Source organism: Spinacia oleracea, chromosome 2, assembly GCF_020520425.1.
Source record: "Spinacia oleracea cultivar Varoflay chromosome 2, BTI_SOV_V1, whole genome shotgun sequence".
NCBI lineage: Eukaryota > Viridiplantae > Streptophyta > Magnoliopsida > Caryophyllales > Amaranthaceae > Spinacia > Spinacia oleracea.
In genome coordinates this window covers 51,766,132-51,786,956 of record NC_079488.1, presented here as the reverse complement: position 1 = coordinate 51,786,956, position 20,825 = coordinate 51,766,132, and the positions used below count along the sequence as shown (strand labels likewise).

General features: G+C 35.3%; 1 protein-coding gene across 2 annotated transcripts; it reads right to left on the bottom strand.

Annotated features, from left to right (window-relative positions):
• Positions 1-1,715: 1,715 nt before the first annotated feature.
• LOC110804805 (uncharacterized) lies at positions 1,716-20,084 on the bottom strand. 2 transcript variants are annotated; one of them, XM_022010410.2, is made up of 20 exons: positions 19,856-20,084; positions 19,596-19,691; positions 15,854-15,957; positions 14,090-14,176; positions 13,928-14,003; positions 13,760-13,834; positions 13,438-13,491; positions 13,282-13,341; positions 12,329-12,445; positions 12,140-12,234; positions 11,536-11,738; positions 8,951-9,048; positions 8,112-8,215; positions 7,875-8,040; positions 7,666-7,788; positions 6,963-7,045; positions 4,461-4,599; positions 3,751-3,780; positions 2,925-2,995; positions 1,716-2,537 (listed from the first exon to the last, which is right to left on the bottom strand). In XM_022010410.2, exons 2-20 carry the CDS (start codon positions 19,632-19,634, stop codon positions 1,985-1,987), a joined length of 2,277 nt encoding a protein of 758 aa, XP_021866102.1. In that variant the 5' UTR covers positions 19,635-19,691; positions 19,856-20,084; the 3' UTR covers positions 1,716-1,984. The 2 variants fall into 2 exon arrangements, with proteins under 2 accessions (XP_021866102.1, XP_021866103.1); XM_022010411.2 differs by having other exon boundaries at positions 19,596-19,674.
• Positions 20,085-20,825: the final 741 nt, after the last annotated feature.

Sequence of the window (20,825 nt, the reverse complement as noted above, 5' to 3'; positions counted from 1 at the left end):
ATACCCCACTATCAACTACTCCCTCTGTCCCTTAATACTCGCACCGTTTTGACTTTTCGCACTATTCACATAATTCACTTTGACCCTATTTTATTTCTAGTATATGAAAATAAATGTTAGTATATAATATATTGTTGGCTTCATCTTAATATATATTTTTAAAATATTAATTTTTTACAAGTTTTTATAATATGTAGTTAAAGATATTGGTGGTCAAAGTTGTGCATTGGCAAGCGTGTCAAGTAGAAACGGTGCGAGTATTAAGGGACGGAGGGAGTATGTATAAGCATTTACTCCCTCCGTATTTATTTAAGAGATACACTTGGCCGAGCACGAACATTAAGAAAAAAAATTGAATGAAATAAAATAATTAAACAAGTGGGGTTGGTAGATATTTTATTAAGTAAAGAAGTGGCGACCATGTCATTTTGGTGGGGTGGGAGGTGAGGTGGGTTTATGAAATTATTTGTTTAATAGGATGGTGGGTTATAGGGTAAATTAGATGTATTACTCCCTCCGTCCCTTAATACTCGCACCGGTTTGACCGGTGCGGAGTTTAAGACATTTGAATTGACTTATTAATTTAATGGGTGTTTGTTGATAGTGGGGTATTTTTTTAATATAGTTAGTGGGAAATGTGTAAGGGGTGGGGAGTGGTGAGTGAGGGGTGTTGATTTTTAAATAATTTTTGTAGGGAATAGGGGTGTAGGTGGGGTAGTAGGTAAGTGTGAGAAATAATATAATATTAGTAAAGATTTCCATTTATAGAAACGGTGCTAGTATTAAGGGACGGCCAGAAAAGGAAAGCGGTGCAAGTATTAAGGGACGGAGGGAGTATTTAATTAGATGGTGGGGTTGATAAATTGTTAAAAATAGCAAGTGTATCTCTTAAATAAGTACGGCCAGAAAAGGCAAGGGTATCCCTTAAATAAATACGGAGGGAGTACTAAGTTAAACATCAAATAATCTAAATGAGATTCTTCACCTATATTATATATCAAAATACCTCCTTTCCGAAATTAGAAACTCTAACCCTAACTTCACCTTTACGGCGCGAGATTATCGACAACTGCGTTAGAGATAGCTCTGGAAATAGCACGGCAAAGCCTTCTTAAATATGAAAGTGTTCTTTCTTACTAAAACTACTCAAAAGTATTGATTAAATGTATTCTTGAAGTCAACCTTTAACTAACACCTAAAATTTATGTTTGGTAGACGGTAATGAAAGAATGAGAACAAAATTAAGTAATGGCAGTGTTAACAAAGGAATAAAAACAGAAATAGAAATAGAGTTAGAATGTGGTATTGGAAATATTAAACATTTTGTTTACTTTAAATGTTGTGGAAGTATATTGAAAAAAATTGAAAGTATAGTTCAAAGTAGATTGAAAAAAAATCAAATAAGGAAGCGTATTAATGGAATTGTATTTTGATGTATTAATTTGCTTTAATTATTTGCTAGCGTGCTAATTCAGGCAGGAAGGAAAACTGTATAGTGGCATATGAATCGCATCAACTGATTAACTGAAACTGGAGGATTTTTTGACTGAAGGTACTTTATCAAAAAATCGAAAAAAACCATACGAAAATAGTCAAGCAATTCAAGGTTAAAGTAAATGGTCAAATAATTAAATTGTTTTGGCTAAATACAGGACCTAAACTAAGTGTAGCATGTAAATATAAAACTTAGAAAGTTAGTATAAAGTAGGAGAAGGTTGGAAAGAATAACGACTGAACTGTTATTATGGCTATAGTTGAAAAATAAAAATATGGAAATTAGGCCTTCCAGTTACTTCACTACGTTACAATGAGAAGAGGACGAGTCTCCTGAGTTTCTCAAAAAGAATCATTACTTTCTCTACTTAATAATAATTTGAACCCACTAAGATGTACAATAAAAGGAGCTAGAAAACTTACAATGAGATACCAACATTTATGGAATTGGAAATTTGACTGACGTTTTTTGCTGGATTCTAATGTACATCTAGTTCTCCGCTTTACCCAAATCAGTTTTAGTTTGATCTGGGTTTGGAATCTGTCCTGCTCCAAACGACTTGATTTCAGTATTTGAGCTACAACTGGATAATGGATCCCCTACATTTTCATTCGTAACATCATTCCTCTCTGGAACATCGATTGTCGAGGAAGATGATGGTTCAGGTGCACTCAAGGATATCTCCTTCTCAACCTCGTTCCCTAGTTCCTCAATCTCATTCGTTACTTCCCCTTGTTTATCAGTTTCATCACTTGAATTTGATGTTTCCCTCCATTCAACCCAGTCATTTTGCTCACTGGTAGCACCCCTTCCAACTTCCTCTCCAGCAATGATGGCCTCATGTGTTTTCGATTCGGTTTCAGGCACTTGTGAAGCTGCAGTGTCAGTCATGTCACCATTCACATTAACGTCATCATTACTACTACTAACACCCATTTCCTCATCAGCTGGTGATGGAGAGGCAAGTGAGTCAGTCATGCGCTCGTTATTAACACGGTCGTCCTCAAAAGCAAACCAATTAGAATTAGTGAACAGCGAACCACTGCTCACAAGAAAATAATTGTAAGCACAATCAGTCAACTGAGGACATGGGACAAAACATAACCATCATAAATACAATAACACATCAGTGATGCATCTCTTAATGAAATGTATTAGTCTTTTCCAGAGACAACATCAAGCCAAACATTCACACAAAGAGTATATACGAGTATTGAACAAGCTACTAAACATTTGTAACTGCAAGCAACTTTATTGTAGTTACAGCCATTGATAGATATATCGCACAGCTTTTGTTCATAAGCACATGTGTACAAGCAATACCCATCAGAATGCCATAAAGACAGTTGCAGAGACAAAGCCAATATGAAACTCTAGCACGGAAGTCCATGTAAGAATAACTAAAATTCAAATGGAATAAATAACAAACCTCTCCTGGTCATCTCCAAGACGCAGCGAGGATATAACCACCTCCGCAGATTCATCATCAAAGTAAACATCCTAGCAAATGCCACAAAGAAAATCATCAATTGGTTCATTTACACAAATCAGAACCGCAAGGTAGTAATGAATGGAAAAAACATGCAGAACCTATAGATTCAACAATTAGAAAAAAGGGCAGACGAGAAAAAGAAAATAACCCTATTTCCATTTTAAAACAAAGCACTGCGCAGCAAACAAGTTTTCTTATTTCCATTTCCAAACAAAGTGCACTGTCTTTTAAGGTAGCTGAAACATTATTTCAAATATTATAAATATTACAACTCATGGCTGACCATCCATTCAATACAATTGGTGAGATACCATGAGGGCACTACTGTTTAATAGTAGTGCAATTCTGTGTGTCATATTCTACTCCCTTAATCCCAACTTTTATTTCTTTGAAACTTGTGACACAACCCAAAACATTATATATTTCAAATTGTAAACAATCCCACAGTTTGAGCTTAGTAAATAGTCAACTCTAGACTGCCAAATAAACATGAAACTCCTGAATATGCTCTAACTAGTGATAGTAATAATCACCAAATGATTGTAGAAGAATATGCTTTTAATTGTCTTTCTATCTAAAATATAAATTTCCCCGTAGTCCCAAATGGCCTCAAGCACAAGCAAATTTGCAGGGGTAATCCAATAGAAAATGCTAATGAGTAACGAAGCTAAATGTACTTTCCAATCCCTTTCAAAGTGGTAGATGTACTTTGACACAAGATAGAGTATGCAATTTTAGCATCTTAAGCTAATGAATATAATACCTCTTCATCCCGTTCAAGTGATGCTTGAACCTGCATAAATCAGGAAAAAGGTCAATCCACACCACATATATAGAGAAAAGAGGTAACACAATGAGATAAGAACAATTGGGAATTTGGGAGGATATCAAACTCAAACGAGACATGCATTTAGATCTTGTCCGTTAAACTAAACTAATTCTCATTTTATAGCATTCAATACAGAAAACATAACAATTATGTCCTATTTCTACGCTAAAACGAACTTATTAAATAAGAAACTTCCTAAAACATAAGCTAAGTATGACCTAATAAAAAATAATGCTAGTTATGAAGAAACGTAAAGTGCCTATTCATACTATGTTATGGCCTACTCCAAGTTTCTAACTACTAAGGAAGAATAAAATTAAAAAGAAAAAAAAAAGTATCATGCAGTCCACAACCCATTGCCAGCAGACTTCATACTCAGGCTTCTACAATAGGACGGGACAAAATTCTATCGAGGGGACTAGCTCGGAAAGAAACACGAAAGGAAAACAGCGCATTATAAAAGATAAAAAGAAAAGAGAAGCTCTCTTTTATTTCTAAAAAGACAAGGACAGTTGACCAAACTACTTTAACCATGACGCACGAATCCACAAATATAAATAGGGAAAGAAAAACAAACACAAAGAAATTGAAATTGGAAAAAAAATAAAAAAAAAGACAATACACTGTATAGTTGAGTAACACACCTCTTCCATATCATTGCTGTATATGCCATAGTGGAAGGCCTGACTTAAATTGTTAGCAAGAGCTGCAACATCATAGTCTCTATCTTGGTAATCATCCTCATCACTATCTCTAGTGCGGTCCTGCAGTGCAGTTGGTCTCCTGTTACACAGAAAATTAGTTATAATCACCACAAGAGCTTTAATTAGGAGAGAGGGGATGACATAGAAAATTCCATAGTACTTAGAGGTGGCAATCAGTCAATCACGCCCGTTCGCATCAGAGTAGGGTAATGAGAAAATTAGTTCAGTTTCAGATCAGCCAATAATCAGTATGTAGTCAATTATCTAATGATGGAGGATTAATACTCCCTCCGTTCCTTTTTGTTCATCCCATTTAGAATATTCCATTTATAGAGAACGTTGACCAAGAGTATCCTTTGATATACATAAGAAAAGAAAAAAAATTCATGCGGGATCTTATTAGATTCGTCTCAAAGTGTACTTTCAAAATATTAACTTATAAAAGTTTTTAATCACGTAGTTATAAGGTAATAATGCACAAATGTGTGCATAAGAAACTATGCAAAGTTAAATGGGACAACAAAAGAAACGGAGGGAGTAAATACTAGTCACAATTTTCAGGCCAAGTTGATTGAAGTTCATAATCAGGTTATGTAATTTTAGGTACATTTTAGGTTTGTTTTGCCAGGTCTGACTGTAATCCATGATAGTTGATAACCTACTAATACTTCTCTGTTTAATTTAGTAGCAGCACCGACTTTTGCGATGTTCATATGTACTTCCTCCGTTCTTTTTAGTTACAACACTTTGCTTTTTACACTATTCACATACTCTACTTTGTTTATTTTTGATGATCTATACTTAGGGATAAACATATTCATGTGGGATCTTGTTAGATTCATCTTAATATATATTTTCTGAACATCAATTTCTTTATAATTTTTACTTAACTATACTAAGTGATATTAATTGTTCAAGTTATGCATTGACAAGCTTGAAAAATAAGTATTGCAACTAAAGAAATGGAGGAAGTATATCCCTTCCATCACAATTTACTTCACACTTCTATTTCTTTCATAAATGATATGGACCAACCATTTTTTAATTGGGTCTACTTAATTCCCAGTTTCTATAAAAACATTAAAAAAAAGAGACCTCCTAGGCTCCTACTCAGTCTCAAACAGTCACGCCCCTGAAAAAAGCAAATGGCATACGACCCTCTAACAAAATAAAATAAATCCCACTACAAACTATCACACGATCAAATAAGACGTGAATAAATTTGCCTAAAACTTTATGCCGATAATAGTGTATCATGTAAACCGAGACGCAGAGACCATAAAAAGAACTTATTTTGAAAATACAACAACAACAAAGCCTTAGTCCCAAAATGATTTGGGGTCGGCTAACATGAATCGTCATAGGAGATTGTCATTGTCACCAATCAAACCAGAAAGGAGCAGGAAGTAAAAAGAAAAAAACAAAGAAGAGAAAGTGGAATTAATGAAAGTAAAATAAGAGAAAAATGTATATATATATATATTATAGAAGAAATATTGTAAAAGATAATAAAAAATAAGTAAAGTTTAAAATAAATGAATAAGTAAAATAAGTACATTTCAAAATAGCATGTAAAATTATTAAAAAATTTAAAAGAATTTTAAAAATAAAATAAAAATAAAATAAAAAAAATAGAAAGAAAGAGAAACATGAAAGCTATATAAGTCAAATGAAGTCATCAATGTATATTCTTTCCCTCCACTCTGTCCTATCCAACGCCATATTTTCCTCAATCTCAAGAAAGCTCATATCGTGCTCAATCACCTTCCTCCAAGTTTTCTTAGGTCTTCCCCTACCCCTTGCAATTCTATCACTTTGCCACCCTTCTATCCTCCTAACCGGGGCATCACTTGATCTTCTGCTTACAAGAGTGGAGACACGAGTGGAGGAAGGTAAGATAATGTCAAATGTATTGTTGGATGAATGTCAAATGTATATTTTCAAAAAATCGGCTCTGTTGTTTATACTAATAGATATTAAAGATATTGATGATTAAGATTGTGTGTTGGCAAGAGTATTGCAATTAAAAAACTGGAGGACGACTTACTAATTTTGGTTGATTTTTTTATACATTGAGTGAGACTGGCCCTAAAAATGACCTAGCCAAATACCAAACTGATAGATTCTTCTGTTACCAAAGTACAAACCCATAACTTAACTGAACATTCAAGGCTCTTGATTAAGATGATTCGATTCAAAACCAAAACAGCCATAGACATGATAATGCAAAGCGACAACTTAAAAAACCAAATATAAAGGTAATCTTTGTTGGGAGCAGTACAGATGGTGAATCTCCATTTTCATATTAAGTGTGTGCCATACATACACACACAAACGATGGAAGGGGAAAAGGAGATAGTATTGAATCATAACATCCACAAATCAGGGCAGAAATGCAAAATTCTAATTATTCTGAAGAAAAGAAAAAAGAAGATGGCCTACCCGCACACCCATTGATAAACATTTTCCACAGCATTGCGGTTAGATAATACATTTGAACACCAGTCAAGCCATTCCACATTATCCTACAATTTTCAAGGAAAATAGGAAATAAGAAAAGTAATGCAAAAGATAAACAAGATAAAACCATAATAGACAAATGACAGTCTGAATCATTAAAGGTCAAAATCAATTAAGACCAAAAAATCTAGTTCAATTAATGTCAACAAGAAAGTCTACAAAGCCTGAAGACTTGTTTATAAATCAATAAACAGAGCCAACCCCATAGAAACACATATTTTCTCCATTTAACTGTTTGATGATGTTTACATTCTGATAGCACGTGCATTGTAAACATGTGCAAAATGACAAGTAGGAACCAACCAAAAGTTGTGTGCGGAAATATTATGTTCACAGGAGGTCCAAAGACGATTGTTTAAATGGTATACTATCAATAGTCTCAAATCACAAACGGAAGTTGTTTTGAGGGCAGAAAATATGCTCTAAGCTATACATATCCTAAAGTCTTCTAAGGTGAAAAAGCATATGGAGAATTATGGAATATGTTTTTATAACTTCTGGAAATATGTAATACAAAATGATTCAGCAAAAAAAAACTTACAATTAAGAGTGATTTACAAGTATAAAAGCAACAATATAAGAGCAAAAAAGTAGTCCCTCACAAATCAGTTACTAAGAAGGAGACCTGAAAAAATGCCTGAATTTCGGAGTTCGTGTTACCAAGATGGACAAGTTTGTTAGATATGCGAGTTAGGTGACCAATATTTCCCACTCTAGGAGGGTGTCTTCCATCAATACCCACTGTGGGCTGCAAGAGCATTCACAAAGCAAATGTCATTGCACTAGTAATTACAATGAAAGAGAAAACCAAGCACACTATCAATTGCCAATCACCTTGCTCGAATCAGTTGATAGCGAAGGACTTTTTTCAGCTTCTAATATCTTTCCAACAAGATCACAATCAAGAAGTAGATGCTCAACGAGGACAGAACTCTTGCTCTCAGAGCAAGATAGTATGATGTTCTCTACATGGTGATGTAAAAAATTATTGTACGGGTACCTGCAGCATTTGCAAATTTATGATATTCTGAATCAATTAACGCCACATAGGACATATCAGATCTAACTTACTCAAAAAACATGTCTAAGATTCTTTTCACTGCTCCAAGTCGAATGACTTCCTTTTCAGCGGCTTCGTTACCACTTGAGAGTAAGACTAAAATAAACTCAATGATCTGGAAATAACAAAGAATCCATTAATAAGTGAAAAGTAACATCATGCACTCAATAAAAAAGAATAACAGGTTACATCATGTCAAGAATCCATCGGGACTTGGAACACTGATACAAGTGTTGGAAGCGTAGGTAATTAGTCAATTACATAAATCTGGGGGTAGCCATCAGCTGAAACAAAGTTCCACGGATGTGCTTTACAGATACAAAGATATATCTGTGTAATCTTTCACTCATATCCAACCCCTTCTTCATAGGCCACCTTAACTAATTTCCTCATATGGAGATTTGGAATATACACACTGCTTATTTCTTCATCCCATCCAACCCATATTTAAATAACTTCAGTTTGGTTTTCTATTTTTTATTAAATATTTCACTAAACTATACTCCACTTATTTCGAGGAAGTTGTACGCAGTTACAGCATTTCTTCTCAGGCAGTAATCTCAAGAGCAGAGTTGCGTAATTGGGCTCTACTTCACAGACAGATCAATGAATTACAGGATATGCTACATAGTCAAGGTGTGCACATTACAACCCTCACCCATTTATAGAAATGTATGATCGACAGCCTACAAATTCATATGAAGTTTCTTAAGAAATCTGGAGGCTACCCAATGTACCCCTTATTTGTTCATCCTTTTTATTTTAATAACCAGTCCAATTTATAGCCTCTGATGTTCTTAAACTCCGCAGCTATCAATACACAAAACACAGTCAGATACACGTCAAGTACCTTCAAACGTTGCTTTCCTAGTGGTGGATGCAATTTACCATATGTTGTTAGCAAGACGCTTTCTTCTGAAGAAACATCCAACAACTTGAGTAGATTACCTGCATAACAAAAATAAATAACACTAGGGGTGTCACATGCTTGCAATGAATCTAAAATCATAGAAGAATTTTTATTTAGTCCGTTGAACCAAGCAAAGTAAAGTGTTGGTGAAGACAACGAATGGAGAAACATCATAAGTACCTAAAAAATACCAACTGTGTCCACATGTAAATGGAGAATACCTAAAAGTTCACAATGGGGAAGACAACGAATGTGAAAAGGGAGAACATCTTTAGCATAAACTCTTGAAGGTTCCTTTGTCTCATAAAAACCAACACTTCCTTCCTTGACAAATTTTCTATTCTCTTTTTTCTATTTTCAATTTTTTGTGGCAGAAGTAAATCTCTTCACTAATAAGAATAAATGTTTTGAAACTTTCAGTTTTTCTCAAGGTAATTCGGTAGTTCCATACAACATTTTTGAAAAAAATAAACCAACATGTTAAAGAATGCAAAATAAAAGTTGGCGAAAGGGGAGCTTATGTCCCATGACTTCACTAATCACTTAATACGACTAAAAACATGCTAAATTAATCATCCAGAAAATTTAATATCATACCACTAACTCCATAACAACTTGGTTCTACTACTTTTTTAGATAACACCACTTCGAAGCACTAATCTCAACAGACTATGCCAATTGTAAGTATGAAATTTAAAAGCAGAGGGTATTTGCTAGCCGACGACAACTCTGCTGCGCCAAACCATCATCAAACTAGCAGATGTAATCCTTTATCTCCATCTATTAAGGAACGCCCGAAGTTTTTGACTTTTTGGTGTCCCATGTGAAATACCTATTATACCCTTAGTAGCGTGTTAAGTTTATTTAAATGAAAAAAAGATATCATCAAAAATAATCTTTTAAAAAATGATTCTTTCCATTTAGCTAAGCAACTACATACTCCGTATGAGTGGTTGTTAAACTCCCGATCCGGACCTTACGATCCTAAGATTTTACGATCCAAAAACACGCTACCGATCCGAATCTTAGGTAGGATCTTAATGTTTGTAGGATCTTACGATCCACCTCGGAAAAAAAAATTGAGTGGTAGGATCTTAATACGATCATTCGATCCGATCCAACATACAATTATTAAGATAATAAATTACTTTTAGAGTCTTTTATTAATAAAATAATTCATACTAACATAACATTAGAAATATCATGTTTTTTCTATCAACGAATTAATTTGTTATAAAATGAAGTATCATTTTTTCACTAAACACTCAAAAGATATTCTCATCTAATTTTATCAATCAAGAACTGATCAAAACTAAAATCTAAATTTCAAGAAGCTTGCACACATATTTATCAATTGCACTTGAATCTACACAAGTATTAACCAAATATGAGCAAAAAAAGGACTTTTAAGCATTAAGACTACTTGAATACATGATTTTACATTGCCTTTTCAAAAATATAAATATCATTTTACTAATTGGTTGGATCTTACGATCCTACGGTCCGATTCTACCGATCTGATCCTGCCCCTTTCAAAGGTCCAAGGTAGGATCCCAATCCTGACAGCCTTGGGTATGACCATTGTTATAAAATTACAACATAAAATGCCACGCACATAAAAGCTAGTATGCACTATTGTAGCACAAAATTAACCACATATGCCAGATATGAGAATATGAATATGTATGACAAAATACAGACCTGACGGCCCGTTTGGCAACCGGCCATAAATGGTTTCAGTGGGAATGAATTTTTATATAAATTTGTAAGGAATCCGTTCCCATAGTAATGCTAATTCACTCAAAATTATCTATTTTCATTATAAGTATCTATTACCATCATTACCATTTGGGGAGTAGTATTAGGTGGAATGCAAATTTATGAAGAAAAACACACAAGTTTGGGACAAATTTTCATTACCATGGACATCATGATGTTATTTTTTTGTCACATAACACTTAGATGATTCATTTGTTCTTTTGGTTGTGGGATGTAATGTACTAAATCAAAATGGCTCTTAAAACCTCTTCGCTTCCTTTCCATGAAGTAGAAGATTGTCATCCTGTTATCGCCCCGTTATCGCTTTTGGGTCAATTGGAAACAACCTCCCTGCAATCAAAGGTAATGTTGTGTACACCCGACCCCCCCCTTTACCCCGCTTCTTGCGGGAGCCTCTTTGAGGCAATGGGGCGATGATAATGATGAATGATAACACTTAGATTTATTCTCATTCCCACCATTTATTACCGGCTACCTAGCAGGCCGTAAAAGTTTAGGCACTTACAGAAATCCGAATTTGTGACAAGATATTCTAACAGCTCAAAACAACTTTTCAGTGAGCTGGCTTCTGTTATCTAAAACCTCATCCCCAACCCCCCCAAAAAATAGATCAAGCAAAGGAAATAATGCCACAATACACAGGAACTTATCACGATGGGAAGGGGAAAAACAACTATGAAAAGATAATTGACAGAATGAATCAACACTAAGTAACAACAGCTTAAAATAAAACCAAATAATCTTACCCAGACTCCCTAGCATTCCTTCAACGGTTTCATGATTAGCAGTTATTGAGGGTCCTTGAGAAAATTGGCGATTGTATGCATGGTAAGTACCAAAAGTTAGCCTCTTTGGGTCTAACAAGGAGATGCATACAGAAAGGGAATTAAACAAAACTGATTTCGGCCGGGACTCTTCCAGAGCATTGTGGAATAGCCTTCCTATAAGCCTGCACAAATGAAAAAAATCATTATTGAAAGAGTTTGCAAAGTTAATGTCTTGAAAAAGTGTTGCTAAAATCAGATATTTTCTCTCATAAACATTCAAATGTGCCTCATATAGCTAAAACTGCTAAATTGACATTTCTCAGGCTTATACTCTCTCCATTTCTTTGGATTCTGCTGACTAGTAAATTCGCAAACCAAGGAATAGGAAAAAGGTGGGTGGGTGTAAGAACAAGGTGGGTAAGAGAGAGGGAGTAGAAAGGTGGGTGTAAGAAAAAAGTTGTGTAGAAGGTGGATAAATTGTGGGCAAAGAGGGTAGGATAGTAAAAGGTTTACCAAAATTGGAATACAGTAGGAGTAGGTAGAACAAAAAAACAAAATAAGAAGAGAACCAGCTTAAAACTACCTTGAACTAGCAATTTTAGCTGAGATGCCCGGGGGAGCATATCTAGTAATGGCACACAGCGTCTCTGCGGCATTAGCATGGACTTCAGGAGAATCCTGCAAAAACACATTTATCATGAACACACTTATGGCCAGTCTAATAAACAATAAACTTTTCGTATCTACAGACACAGCAACAGAAACCACTCACGGAAGAGCTAAATTTATCCACAATCATATCCAAGACATCTGTATCTTCCAACCACAACATAGCTTCTGCATAGTTCGCATATATATGTTCATCAGCACCAACAAGGCGAATCAACACCTGCAAAGGCAGAAGAAAATGAATTCAACTACCAGATCATTAGTCATGATAACAACAAGCAATGTAGAAGTAAAACCTTTCCCATAACTTTCCCTTAAACCCCTCCTAACAGTGACACTCACAATTAGTCCCAAACACGCAAAGATAAACTGGGTATTGCTATTTAGACAAATGTATTACTGGATAAACAGAAATAATACAAACAATTTACTTAAAGATAGATACTGTCACTTCAAATTAAGGCAATAAAAACTGCACTAGGAGAGTAGGAGTAAGAGATCTTGTCACACACATGCACTATTTCGCACAAAGATGTTAAGGATGCAGAAAAGAAGTAAAAATAAACTATCAAACAACATAAAATAATGTGGTCAATGGTGTCCCTATGTTTGAGCATACAGAAAACTCAAAACTCCCTTGCATAACAAAACCTCAGGATTGACTTGGAAGGCCAGGTAATGCAGACAACAAGATGGGACTGACTACTGGCAGAAAACAAGCTAACTACTGATAGGAAAAAAAATCATATTAGCAATATAATTGATGATTGATGCTATATTTTCAGTTAAGGCAACAACAACTGAAATAGATTGGAGTGAGAAAGCTTGTAATAACCATACATAATTTCCCCACCGATTTCAAAGAATGCAGAGATAGAACGGAAATATATCATATGAGTAACACACACTAATGTGGACAATGAGTTATGAAACTCAATAAATATATGAACATATAAGAGAACTCCTTAGCATAATAATAGCCTCAAAGATAGACTTGAAAATTAGAAGACCAAAGCAACAAGAGTAGATTTACTACGAGCAGATAACAACACCAACCTCCATAATGGAGGTAATCCCAATAAGATCAACTAGCTGCCTAATTATTTCTTGATGTGCCTGAGAAAAGTTCATAAGTAGCTGAAGTTAGAACTCATTTACGAAGACTCGTCACCAAAACAGGTAGTTGACAATCTTGACATTTTAAATACTCACTTGAATATAGTTCATAAGAGAAACTGTCTTCCGCATCAGAAGGCAAACCACAACCTGGAAAGCAGAATATAAAAAGAAAGGACAATTAACTCATGGTATTGGCCAACTACATAAATTAAACAATGAAGAGCTTGTAAAATTGGAATCACTCGATGACCTAATTAAACCAATACTGAAATTCAAAGCAAACAATTCATTGTATAAACATGGCTTCCCTCACTAAACCCTAGAATGAAAACCCAGTAAGAAAAGCATAAGAGTGGCAAATAAAGGAAAATAAATAAACGAAGCACTAAAAATGAAAAAAGTGTCCTCAAGATACCTTGCTAAAGTATCCCGCCAATAAGGTGCTATGTGAGTGTTCCGGATCCAAGAACGAAAATAAAAGATTCATCAACTGCCAACCAAATGAATGAAACAAGTATAAACTAAGGTAAATCAAGAAGAAATGCAGAATTTGTATTGCAGAACATTAATTTATATTGCATACCTCCTCATCTTCTACCAATGTTTTAAGAATAATGTCAACTTCACATGTAAAAATCTCACAAGAAATGAAAGGAAACCTAACACAGATAGAGAAGAACATTAAAAGATCAAAGAAGAACAGATAGAATAATCCAGCAGGATATTGTAGAATTCAAGAACCCACTTAAAGTTTCTCTGTCTTTCAGCATCTTCGGGTGCTTCCTCTACTATATAACGAATAAGTTGCTCAACCTGTGGTCTCTCACGCAAACTAAAAATGGAACAGCATTAGATACCCTTCATAAAGATGAGTACACAAGCAGAGACATCAGTATGGTAATTTATTTCTGTGCATGTTTCAAGCACAAAAACTGAAAAACAACTTAACACTTGTAACCTTTTAGTCCTTTATGGAAAACACAGCATTTCCAGGAACAACACTTAATGATTTATCCTATAATCAAGTTGTTTTTGCATATTCAAAAGTTTCTATCTTTACAAAAGAAGTGGAGTCATAAACCAGGTATTGGATGCAATATTTGTATGCGCAGTTTTGGTAGTTCAAAGAACTTTTGTCATTGGTAATTTGGCCAAATCTAGATCATTGGATAACAAAGCTCGAAAACATATTCAACTCCACACGTTTCATACAATCATTTAATCCTATTTCTTTTGTTGGGAAAACTACACTAATTTGGACAGGGGGGCAAGGACAGAGCAGACTATTTGGGTAAGGCTGTGTTTGTCTGATCCTCAATGGACCAATTCTTGTCCGGATTTAACTTACAAGAGTTGTTGCCGCAAGGACACGGCATTTAATCTAATCTAAAGAACTTTCAGATTTATCATGATGAAAAGAAGAGAAAACAGAAGTCCAACAAGTTTTTTGATACTCCCTCCGTATTTTATTAGGAGTCACGTGTTGACCGTCACGCATATTAAGGAAGGATAGTTGAATCTATTAAAAATAATAAAGCAAGTGGGGGAGGGAGTAATGAACAAATAGAAAAAAGATGATGGAAAAGTATTTTAATAAAAGTAGAGAACGAGCTTATTGTAGTGGTTGTCCCTAGGAAATTAGATATATTAAATAATTGAAAGGTGGGGTAGAAAAGTTACTAAAAATGGAAGTGTGACCCCTAATAAAATACGGCCAGAAATGGTAAGTGTGACTTGTAAAAATATACGGAGGGAGTAAAAGGAAAAGAAATGTGAAAACGAAGTTCCACAAAATATATCAAGCCCCGTGGTATTCAGCCAATATTTTGTCTATTCCCTCTCCCTTTGTCTCCTCTATCTCTCTCTCACCCTTGATCAACAAAGTACTCAAACAGAACTCAAATCAACAAAAAGCAATGAAACCAATGGCTGCAAGGCCTGGAACTTCACTTTCACTTTAGTCCACCTCTTTTATGGTGAACATGAACATGTACACGGATAAGGGTCCAGTCTGCTTTTAACAAGGACAGTCACTTGTTTTACCATTGTTCATTCCTTAGCAACAGAAGACTCTAATAGCCAAAAAAAAACCCTCAAGAATTAGATCTCTAGAGTTGGCTACAGTCTACAGACATATGACGCCTTCTTATATCTTTCTCCTCCTGTCTTATTCCTTAGCCTCTCTGATTGACTGCCATGTCCAACTGGAAATTTGGAGGATCAAACTCGGATTTGGGCCAGGACTCTATTATTAAGGTCACATGGTTTATGGGTATGCCTAGGAAATCTACGAAACCAGGTGACTAAGCACACCAGAACCTAGTAAAACATCTTAAGTGCTTCCAAGCAGCCAAGCAGATAACAACATGACACTAAAAACGTAAGAGAGACCAAAGTGATACGGAGTATTTAATAAGATATGCAAGTAAAAACGAGATGGGGGATAGGGAATATCGAAGCAACCAATCAATAAGCAACCGGAAATCGTAGGAGGAGCAAAAATCTTTACAAATTAATAAGCCGAGCATTAAGAGATTTGCATTCTTGGATAATTTCATCCTCGTCGAGAAGCTCATCTAGTGTAAAGTTATCCTTGTCCAAAATGGTCTCCACCTGAAACCACATGCATGAGAAAGCAAAATTTCCTTTAGAAATATGCTCAATCTAGTACATAATCTAAGCTTAGGAAAATGAAAGCAAACAGAAAGCATGGTAGAAGAAACATCAACATTCAATTAAAGACGCACAAGAACTTATAGTGTGGGGTGTAAAAACATATTAAACCCTGAAACTTCTAAAGAAGCACAAAGTTTCTAGCATCTTTTCGTCAAACAATATAATCAATGTAGATTGCAAAAACAATTTTTACCATGATAATCTCATATATACATGGTTTGACACCTAGAAAGCATTCTTCTTAACACCTTACTATAAGTCTATAACAGTGACACAATGGTAAAAATATCCACCGCTTCCTACTTCCAGATTTGAGTCCACAAGAAAACAGCCAAATTACATCTCCACTTATTGACACATCAACTTCCTCAAAAAGAAGGCCTTCAACAAATGCAATATATTTATTTGATGTCCGGACTTAAATAGAAGCATAATCCTTGCATAATTGCACCTAATATCACTATCAGACTTCACAAAACTGAATAATTTGTTGCAAAGCAGAATACTTCCTCCATCCCTATTTTGTTTTCCCCGTTGTCAAAATGTGCTTTATTAAGCCTTGAGCCAAAATTTTACAAGGAAATGGGGGAAATATTGTCTTTTTAACTTTTATGAGTTTATGCAAGAGGGTTAAATGGTGGGGACTGGGGACGTATTACTATATTAGGAAACAGGGCAATCTTTAAGGAACTGATTAAAATAGAATATGAGGCAAACAAATAGGAACAGAGGGAGTATATAAATAAAACACTTGAGTAATTTTGAGGTCACACCATTACTAGACCCACTATTAGGAGGACTCCTACATGTGCAGTAACTAAAAAAGAGATCCGGAGTAGTTTTAGTCCCACTAATTAGATATGGGGTTTCCAACAACATTCTTGAGAGAAACAAAGTTTTTGTCTCATCATATTCAACACCCAAAGTACATGGACCAAAGCTGGGGCAATCATGATATGTATTTAACACCAGAGAGCTGCACAAATCAGTATTTGTACATTAATATGAAGTGTGAAAGCAATCCGCTAATCCAACCTTCTTATTCCAACCTACTCACGGCCTTTAGTCATAGTCTATCTTACTCAGGCTCTTCATTTCCCCTCAAGTACCAGTATTGACACTCGAAAATGAGTATGGACACTCTTAACATTTCATTTTGGGCTAAACTCATGGAACGTTTTCACTTTTTAGCAGAGTAGGACACTTGGACACGTACTCATGTCTGGAACTAGTACACGAGTCCGGGTAACATAGGTCATAGTATCATTACTCCCAACCCAGTAGCAGAAATATCTACCAACTGCCCCAAAGAACATTTGCACACACGCTGACACACATCAGCCTCAGGGTGCTAAGCCTTTGCATCCCTTGAGTGAACAGAAAACCCTCCACTTAATACTTAGAGTGCTAAGCCTTTACATTCCTTGAGTGAACAGAAAACTCTCCAAAAAATTATTTCTAACCGTCATAGTCAAAATCTTAAAATTGTCTTCTTGAAGTCACAAATTCCGGCAGAAACATGCTAGCTATTATTCTTAAATCTCACCGGCATTTTTTTTAGTAGGAATGAAAATCAAGAACACAATCTGAATCATCAATTTGGATGATTACAGACCTCAAATTTCACCGGTTGATTCAACTATTTTCTTTATTTCAATGTTCTGCAACATCATACCATAGAACACCTAGACAGCTCTGGTTCCAAATCCATTTTATTAGCCAATTTCTCTTTTTTCAGGGACCATTTTTTTTATGTACGGGAATGCTCAGCCACTAAGTAAAACCAAGTCTCTTCAACAGTTACAGATCTGCAGTGTCAATTCACAAACCTTACACCTTCTTTGCCTTAACAAAGAACACTTCCAGCATACACCAAAGTGGATATTGCTAGAAAGTCAGAACCTCCATAATCAAAATCTATGCTACCTCCTTTGAGCAGAGCCAATATGACATGTAAGCAAACTATTTCTAAGTTTACCATTGCTTAAGAAGACTCCAACGATAGATAATTCCCCATAATCTGGACATATTGCAATTCAATGGCAACAAGAGTTCACCAACTTCTTGGGTAATGAGAGAGTCATCTCCAAGGTAATCTCCAGTAATCTCACTACTACAGAAGAACTTCCAATAAAAAAAAACTACCCCTAAGAATCATCTCCATAAAAATTTATAAATAAAATTTTCAATCATAAACTGCACTCCCCAATCCCCATCCTATTCCTAATGAGAAATTCAGATAGACAAATAAAATCAAAAGAAATTCTTGCAGATCAAGCATACTAAAAAGTTTATTTGGGTCCATGAAGAGTATAGGATCTGGGATAACTAAGACTCCGCGAATATTTACTACCTCCGTCCATAAATCTATGCATATTCGTAATTTGGATGCCTCGTGTTATCTAGGCATTCTCTATAAAAGAAAATTTTTCCTTTGAAGTTGGGCCTCACACCTGACCACCCACTTTTGTGTCTATACTACAATGCTTCATCACTCTCCTACATCTCCACGCCAAACTCCCAATGCAGAATCTTTATGGGATGGAGTATCATTATCTATACAAATGTTGATGACTGCATCAATTAAAATGCATACATTTTTGTGCCTATTCAAAAACATACATCAATTTGAGTATAGAGACCAAGGTAATTGGAGAAAAAAAAAGTGTTGCACTTCATGAAACAAATTATAGCGGCCATGTAATGTCAACTTTCTATCAGCAAGCCCACCACTATTTTTGACAGGTCAAGATATCCCAGAACGCGCGGGGGGGGGGGGGGGGGGGAAGACAAAAAGCCAACATAAACGCATTTCAAGGCACATCAAAGTCGCAGCAGGATCAAGTAGAAACTACCCAAGAAATCTATGCAGAGATTTTTATTGCATTGTGAAGAACTGGAGAAGGCCAAATGTGTTGATATACGTTCCACTTATGAATGATAGTGACAGAAAGTAGAAACATGGCACAGTGATCCTAATTTACTGATCCCTCCCTGTGGGCGAAGAACGATAATACTTTGAGAATTGAGACTCATGTAGTCCACTCTAATCGAGTGGTAAATTGATAATGAGGGATGTTGTAATGCATTCCCAGAAAAGCGGGTATATGTAGTTTCAAAGGTCAATTTCATTAAACTTCACACATAAGGTAAAAAATCTCAATGAACCCTTTTTAAAAAATCACCGGGAAGATGCTTGCCAGAAGAAGCAATAAAAAAAGAACCAACATAACTGACTGATGAAAACAGAAAAAAGTGAACCAAGTACCGAACTTCTGACGTATTATAGAAGAATTATCGTTCCACAGCACTATGCACCATAAATTTCTGATTAGCGACAATTTGAGCACAACAAAACTAAAAACAACAGCAGACAAAAGAAATAAATGCTGCATTTCAGTCATTTTTCAACAAGCAAGAACGAAAACAAAATAAACCCACTGGTCATTTGATCAACAAATTCAATAAGCTCGACAATTACTAGCAATTCAAGCGAATAAAAATTTGGAGAAATTAAACGCGTAAAAATTGGATCTAAAGATAGGGTAATTATTTGAAGGAAAAAAAACACTTACCGGAGATGCAGTGGACAAACCCGCCATACGCCAAAACATCGTGAATTCGCCTTTAAAAACCCGGTCCTCAAATTCAGATCTAAATTACCCAGAACCCTAATTAATTTCCCAAAATGAACAACAAATGAGAACTAAATAAGATAACAAATCCGAAAAAGAAGGAAAAAACCCTTTAAGTCATGAAAACCCCCAAAAAACGAAGCAGCAAAGATCAATAATTACGTATTCTAACAAAAAGTTATATACAAAACCAAGAATACCTGGAATTGGCAGTGAAACCGATTGCAATCAACTAAGATTTGAGGAGCTAATTGAGGGTCTGCAACACAGAAGGATCCAAAGAATTGCAGAAGTAGGAGAGAGAATAAGAGAGAATAAGAGAGGGGGTTGCTAAGCGCCGATCCCGAACTCGAGAGCGCCTCGCAAATATATGAACTTTGGTTTTCTTTGATATTATGGTTTGCCAAATGTTTTTTTCCTACTTTTTTGGGTCTGTTTTTCTCAATCACTAGTCATAACTTGATAGAAATATATTTTAAGATGAGAACGAACTATCGGTTAATCTCTCACGCCATTACGAGCACAATTTAACCAATATATCGAGTGGAACTTGTAGAAAATTCACTATTTGACAATGAGTTGGTGAGGTCGAATTTATTACTGACTAGTTGTGGTATACGAAACTAGTATTTTGTGAACGTGATGAGTTCGGAATTTTATGCATGCGATGCGTGCGGAATTTTGCAAATATTAGGCACTAAAAATCATTCACAAAGTTCATATTTTGCGATAGTGAGGTCATACAATACGCATAGCCTTAAATGACGAAAAATCGAATCTTAGGACAAGTTAAAGCTATTAGAAAACTTAATATTATTTTGTTACAACCAACATATCCCATCGAAAAATCAAAATGTTAGTACTGAAGTAAAGTTATTAAACATATAAAATAGTGGGTATCGCTTTCTTCTTTTGCTCGCAATAGACTTGTTTAACCACATGAACTCCTCCGCTCAATCGATGTGCAACACATAACCAACTGTGTACGAATGTTCAGGATTAAAATCTCCAGTTGGTGGAGGTAGCACCCATGAAAAGGCTTTGTTTCCAAAACATGTGAATACTTTTTCCATAACCCGATTGCGTGCATTAGGCTGCATGAACGTTAAAAAATATATTAAGATGTAAAAACAACATGAGCTAATTAATTGAAAAGTTTATGTTGTCATG